The sequence below is a fragment of the Condylostylus longicornis genome, unplaced genomic scaffold (genome assembly GCF_029603195.1).
Source record: "Condylostylus longicornis isolate FDR11 unplaced genomic scaffold, ASM2960319v2 ptg000013l, whole genome shotgun sequence".
NCBI classification, from domain to species: Eukaryota; Metazoa; Arthropoda; class Insecta; order Diptera; family Dolichopodidae; genus Condylostylus; species Condylostylus longicornis.
This window is the reverse complement of record NW_026577982.1, coordinates 13,186,178-13,193,870: the sequence shown is the minus strand read 5'-3', so window position 1 is coordinate 13,193,870 and position 7,693 is coordinate 13,186,178. Positions and strand designations below refer to the sequence as shown.

Here is a 7,693-nt window from a genome sequence, read left to right as displayed (position 1 = left end):
GCAATAAATTCAATATCCTTTTTATTATTATTATTATTATGTTTTTTTGTACTTTTGTAATACTACACAAAATATGTGTGTGCATATATGGATTGTCATTTTATATAACACATTTCTGTATTATTATGTATTTATACAAAATATATGTAATAAGAAATGAAAAATTAGTTTGTAATTTGAGCTACAGGGTGTTCATCAATCCAAAATTTAAATTAAATAAATTTCTAGAGAAAAATATGCTTTTTAATTAAAGCGCCTAAAACTTGATAATTTTTCAAAAAAAACTAAAATTCTTCTTTGAAATTCTTTCAGATAGAAAAGAGCTTATTACAACATGTAAAAAAATCTGTCAACAAGAGTTTTGGGCTGTCGATTGTGACATTCTGAATGAAAACAACATCTCACTTATAATCTGCAATAAAATCATTAAAGAAAATGTACTGAATGAATGCCTTCCACAAAGAAGAAAAATTTAGAACCGAAATCATACTATACACCTAAAGAAGATTTAAGGAAAAAGAAGGACAATGCAGAGGTTTATTTGGAAAAAAAATATTGAACACGAACGAAAATGCATTGTGGAAACATTTTATCGGAAAAATAAACTATTGAATAAAAGAAATAATGCAGTTTATGATATTTTTTTATAATATAAAAGCAGACTAAATAAAACACGTGATAGTTTTGGGTGTTCAAAGCTATATTCGAAGTTGCTTGATTGTCTAAATTCAGTTTACAAACCAGTTCCTGTTGAATCAAGTATATTTTTAGTTTCATCTGATCGGCCTGGATTCTACTTTTGCTGACCACTGGGTCTGCCTGGAGTCTACACAATCTAGTTCATCATTTGAAACACATGATCTAATTAAAATTTATTTGAAATTTTTTTTCAATACCATTTTTAATATTATACCTAATTTAATAAATTTTTTTTTAATAAATTATAAAATCAAATGCCAAAATTCTCGCAACATAACCATATTTAGTTATAACCGATATGTTAGTTTAACTTTTATTTCTATTTAGATACTCTGTACCTCAGAATTTGCAATAAAGCGCGCAATATTACTTCATGTACATGTTATTAAAATGTATGAGTGCACATATATACTATGGGTGAATATCATTGACTCCTATTTTATATGTATATTTCATACCATATACATTCATACAATAATTTAATTATAGTGTGTGCTTATACAAAATGTAGTACTTAAAAGTTAAACTTTCCAATAAATTTACAAATACAGAGAAGATGATTTTCCAAAGAAAATAACCGAAATATATAATTATAATGCTTTTAATTTACAACAATTTATATACATAAATACAATATATATTGTAGTATAGAAGTCATCTATTCATTATTTTCTATATACGTTCACCTAAAAGAGTAGTAGAGACTAACAATAATAACAATAATAAAGGATACATTCGTTTTATACAAAAGTACAAATGTGTAATATGCAAGTTTAACATTATAATATAAAAATGTATGTTTGTGTGTATATTTATGTATAATTTTTAAAATGTAAATATGTAATCAAAAATATGTAGTATATTTTCTCCAATTTTATATATTTTTTTTGCTTTTAATGTTATTTGTTACGTACGTTTAATCAAAAAAAAAAAAAATAACAAGAACAACAACATAAAATGGAAATGTTCTGATGCCGTTCGTTGCACCTTTAATGTATATCGGTACTTCGATCGTTATTCATTTCATTGCAAGACATTGGGCACGCGACACGGAATTGAAAAAATATTTTCGACAAAAAAAAAATAATAATAAAATAAATTCACTAAAAGAAAACTATAATAAAGAATACACACATTTTATACACCTATTATAAAAAAAAAAAATTATAAATGTCTGTATATATTGTGCAACATATTCAATTTACCATCTGCTCCTATAAAATCGTCCTATACAAGGATGTTTCAGACATCAAAATAGTTTAAAAGAAACCACAAGATATTTATTTTTATATTGTATTGGAAAAAAAAATAACAAAAACTAAAATATTATAACGGATAATTTTGGATATATTATAGTTAAGCATAGTATAGGAAACAAAGGACAATAAATTGTGTTTTAATTAAATTAAGTAAAAAAAATTAAAAATAGTTATTAAATAAAAATGAATGAAAACTTAAGACTAACTTTAATAATCAAGTGATTCTTGAACTGAATTAGAATTTATTTATATAGTGAAATCAAAATATAAAAAGTGATCTAGACTTAATATTCTAAATAATTTTAATATACAACTTTACTTATGGACTAACAAAATTTTAGAAAAAAAAAATCACAATAAAACATTTTAAATATAAGTAATTTTATTATTTTGAATTTTGTATTTGAAATTCAAATGGCAACAATTGGAGTTTTAACATATACTTTACCAGATGGTTTGAAGTTAAATAAAAATTTTTTAAATAAAGCTTTAAACCAAACTCCAGCCATTATTAATACAACAACACCAGATAAACATATCAATTATAATACAATTAATAAAAATAATAATAAACCAAATAAAATAATTAATTTAACAAATATTGAAAGCTTTGGTATGATCGGAACTGATGTTGTTGTAATGAGAACTAAACAAAAATTAACACCATTAAAAGAACCACCAAATCATAATATTGAAAATCAACAAATAACAATTAATGATTCAACAATTAAACAACCACCAATTAAAAAGCAAAAATTAATGACAATAACTGGATCTAGTAACCAATCATCAGGAATAACAGGACCATTGAAGAATGTAACAATAACCACAATGCCATTATCTGATATTATAAATACATCAAATGTTACAACAACTACAAAATTACCAATAAATGTTACAAGTAATGTAACAAGTGGAATAATTTCAACAACTTCTACAACAAATACAATCAATACTAGCCCTATTACAGTGCCTTTGAATTCAACATCAGCCAATTTTGCAGTAAAACAAGATAATACAGTCAATCCTTCAAATCAGTTGAATCAAATTAATTCGAAAAATAATGAAAAAATAAAAACATCTCCAAATTCCGAAAAGTCAACAAATAATACAAATAATGCAACAACAAAAATTTGTGGTACAAATACAAAAACAAATCAACCAGTTGTTACTGGAGGCCGAAAATCAACTCCATTGCCCCAAGCAGTAGCCAGACGTAATGCACGTGAACGTAATCGTGTTAAACAAGTTAATAATGGCTTTGCAGCATTGCGGCAACGTATACCTGATGAAGTTGCAGAAGCTTTTGAAGCTACGGGGGGTCGGGGTAATAATAAAAAATTAAGTAAAGTTGAAACTTTACGAATGGCAGTTGAATATATCCGGAGTTTAGAAAGAATTTTAGGTTTTGAATATCCAAGTAGTATGATGTCATCAGCTGGTTCTGATGGTATGTTAAGCCCGTTACCATCTGATGATGATATATTATTTAATTCGACAAGTGATTTTGTTACCAATTTATCAGAATCATCACCACCGCAATGTTTAACCCCACCACCACAACCATCAATAGCCCAACAACCGCAACAATTGAATTTAAATAAAAATGATAATTCTGTGATAAAACTTGAAAATTCGAATACACCTTCACCATCTATAAATCATGATTCCCCTGAAAATCGTTTAGGTTCTTCATTCGACGATGGCAGTGGTAATTTGTATGATCAAGATGAAAACACAATTTATTATACTGAAAATTTACCCGATATTACAACTATTAATGGACAAGATTATATAAGAATTCCTGGTACAAACACGTATCAACTTATAACACCAGAAATGTTAGAAAATGAAGAGAATATTCATCCAACTAATATTAACATTTTTAATTCAAAAACAAATTTAAATGTAAAAAACACTTTTCTTGATATTAGTGATCTTATGGTCAATGCATCTGCAAACATTCAACAAATTGAATCGCAACAACAATTACCATTACCATCAATGCCTTTTACAACATCAATGTTAAATCAACAAAGAATATTACAACTTTCGGAATATTCATCACCATCATCAGATAATCAACAACCAATTCATCATCAACATCAACATCATCAACATGTTGAACAACAATCGGTTTCACCCTTAACGATTAATTGTATTAGTGAAAATACACCTGCTTTAATACCATCACCAGATCAATATAGCAGCCACAGTAGTAGTAATATGAGTGGAATAAGTTATACAACAATACCAAACATAACAAATGGCGGGCAAAATAATAATAACAATAATAATTTTACAGCAATAATAGATCATAATCATCTTATCGGACATCAACAACAAATACAAAATCAAAGTAATTTATTGGCGGAATTACAAAATTTACATAATCAGGAACAAAAAAGATATCAACAGGAAAGTCAGCAACAATCTCAGCAACAGCAATTATTAAAAGTAAAATTAGAGCCATCACAACATTTACAACAATCACATATAATTGATGAACAATTGATAACAAATTCATCACAATTAAATGGTCATGAATTTGATTCTAATCATGATTTTTCAAAGACAATAGTAACAACAATGGTAACGAACGGAAATGATTCAAATATTTATGAAACAATTGATAGTGTTATAAATCAAAGTAGATGTGAACCGGAAACTATAAAAAATCGAAGAGGTGATGAATTAAAAATTCAAAAAGTTAAATTGGAAAGAAATGTTATACTTGACCCAAGAGATTTATCTGAAGAAAATATGATGGAAGCAATTGAATGGTGGGAAGCAAATACACCGAAAAATGATGAATGTTAATTGTTGTTTTTCGTTTCCATTTATTGGAGAAGAAAATAATTTTGCGGATTTTGTATATTTCGATAATTTAAATTGATGTAGTTTAAAATTGTAAATTATAAAAATTATTGCATATTACGTATTAACATATTTTTGTATATTGAGTTCCAATTATAAATATCATTTAAAAATTATTTAAGTTCATTAAATAAAAAGGTATTTTTAGTACATTTTATATTTCTAATTCTAAGAATTCAAAGATTGTTCATTATTAAATTCCTTTGTGTTTTTAAATTTTTGAAAATTGAAAATTGATATGAATTTATTACCTTTTGTAATTTGTTAATTTCTTTTATATTTTGATTTATACAAAAACATATTATAATGTATAAAATTCCTTAAAACTATACAGTGGAATCTCTATATAATGAACATTCGAAATCTAATAAAAAAGGAATTTCTGTTCATAATACAAAAATTTCGCGATATAACAGACCTGCTAAAGAAATCTTTCAGTAAATGAAAATTTTCGATATTTGAAATATTCATTATACAGACATTCTACTGTAATTGTAAATTATAATATTAAATTAAACAAATAATTTAGTTCAATAACTTTTAAAGCACTTATATAAGTAATAAAAATTAAATAAATTAATGGAAACAATTAAGTCTATTTTGATATTCTTCAATAATTCCATAAACATTGCAAAATATAATTAAAAAATAATATTAATGAAATTACAAATCAAACATGTGAATTTAGATAAAATTTATTTTTATTAATTAATTCAAAGAAAACTGAACATTCATAAAAGACAAGCGCTTAAAATTACAAAATAAACATTGTAATTATGAAATATTTTTTTTTATATATAAATTTAATTAAATTCAAAAATTAATAAATATAGTTAATTATTCTTAAAATAAATAATACATAATTATATTTAGTTAAATAATATTGAATAAAATTAATTTTAAAAATTCAAATACAAAAACAGATCTAATACAAAAAATTATAGCCATTTTTATATTGGAAATTAAATTAAAATAGAGAAAAAAGACATAATTATAGTTTTTTAATAAAGGCCTTTTAATATTGTAAATTTTATTGAGTATATAGTTATTAAATTAAATATATTTATTTTAGAAAATTATAAATAAGGATTTCAATCTTAAAATATTTTTGATACTAAAATTTTAAATTTATAACAAAAAAAAAATAATTTATATAACTAGAATAAATAAATATTTGAAATAATGTAAATTTAATAATTTAAGAAAACTTTTATTTTTTAAAGAAGAAAACAAGGATTTTTTTTTATACAAAATAATAAACAAATTAAATTTATTATTTTTCAAAAAATAATTAAAATATTTTTATATACATATTATGTTTTATTTTTCTATAATAAAATAAATAAAACATGTTGATTAATAATATAACAAAAATTTTTATAATTTAATATGCATGTAGCATAGTTTTTAGAATGTTTTAGTAGAAAAAAATTAGGCATTTAACAGGAGTTACTTGCATAATTACAGAATTGTATTTTCTGTTTATTGTAATAAATGTCTCATATACAAATTTTATATGAGACATTTATTACAATAACAATTATTACAATGAAATTCTGAAATTATAATATAAAACCACACCAAACTCAAGTTAGACTAATAGCATTTAGTGTAACAGATCTTCACTATTTACTATAAATATAACAAGAATTTTACGTTTAAGTACAAAGTTAATATTGGATAATATGAATGTATTTCCATTTTGTTAGAAATAGAAATTATTAATTTAAATTTAATGTCTTACTTTAATACTTTTAGTCTCAAATTGCAATTAGAACTACTTAATCATAATTTGAAAGTTTTGCAATTTTTTGACTTGGAGTGGGTATTGGAATCGAAAATTTCCAATATCCTATATTTATTATAAAATTCTATACGACAATTACATTTGAATTTGAAGCAACAAATTAAATTACAATTGGAGCTATACATACATTTTGTATATTTGATCATCCTTTTTCGATATATACGTAAAAAATTAATTAAGCTAAAACATAAATTTTTTAATTGAATTTTTAGGTACAGATTTAAAGAAGTCAGTATGGTGTTGCAAACTATTTGAAATAATAAATTAAAGTTATTTAAGAATGTAACACTTTATTTCTAAGTTTCTTTATTTTAAAAGCTCATATATCTTGATATTCTTCAATAATTCCATTTACTCAAAAATATGAAAACAATTTTAGATTAATAAAACTTTAAAGCAAATTAAGAAAGTCAGAAGTATCTATAATTAAATATTTAAAAAAATTATTGATAAACACAATCATTTTTGAATATAATAAAAATTAGAAAATAAAATCCATAAGTTCCCAGCACAAAGCAAAAATCTCACCTTGTTAGTAAACCCCAAACAAATTTTTCTTTTCCTGAATTTCATTAACCCCTTTCAATATTTTATTGATTTATTTACTTTTTATTTTAATATTAAATTAAAACATTTTCCATAATATTCCCGTTATATATTGAAAAACACCTTTTCCTTTTATTTCTTTTTCACTGTTTTTTTCTTCTCTTCCTTGTTTTATTTCGCAGGCATACGTTCTATTATTATTTAAAAAAAAAACTTATAATCTAGAGTTTTTTTATCATCAAATAAAGATGAATAATCAATAAAATAATAATAATAATAATAATTTTATATGAGGTAGGCTACAAATAACAAACAAATACCAACAACACTCTATTTAACCCTTAATTCCTTACAATTCATTCAGTATTCATAATTTTTAAAAAAAAAAAACCAACTCTCAATCATAAATTACACCTATTCAAACATAATATGTGTGGCTATACAACAACAGAAAAAAAAAAATTTAATATTATAATTATATAGTCTAGGTGCCCTACTTTTCCTC

At 23.4% G+C, this 7,693-nt stretch overlaps 1 protein-coding gene across 1 annotated transcript; it reads left to right on the top strand.

The window, feature by feature from the left end:
* Window positions 1-2,573: 2,573 nt before the first annotated feature.
* Window positions 2,574-4,778, top strand: LOC129605169 (protein kinase 4-like). The gene is made up of 3 exons (XM_055514753.1): window positions 2,574-3,841; window positions 3,893-4,262; window positions 4,356-4,778. The coding sequence occupies exons 1-3, from the start codon at window positions 2,574-2,576 to the stop codon at window positions 4,776-4,778; spliced, it is 2,061 nt and encodes a 686-aa protein (XP_055370728.1).
* The last annotated feature ends 2,915 nt before the right edge of the window (window positions 4,779-7,693 follow it).

Bases quoted from the DNA above. Each gene is read 5' to 3' on its own strand.
- LOC129605169 (XM_055514753.1), top strand. From the start codon at position 2,574: ATGATCGGAACTGATGTTGTTGTAATGAGAACTAAACAAAAATTAACA. The intron at 3,842-3,892 runs TTTTAATTCAAA...TCTTGATATTAG, and splicing joins CATCCAACTAATATTAACAT to TGATCTTATGGTCAATGCAT. The intron at 4,263-4,355 runs GCAATAATAGAT...TTACATAATCAG, and splicing joins ATAACAATAATAATTTTACA to GAACAAAAAAGATATCAACA.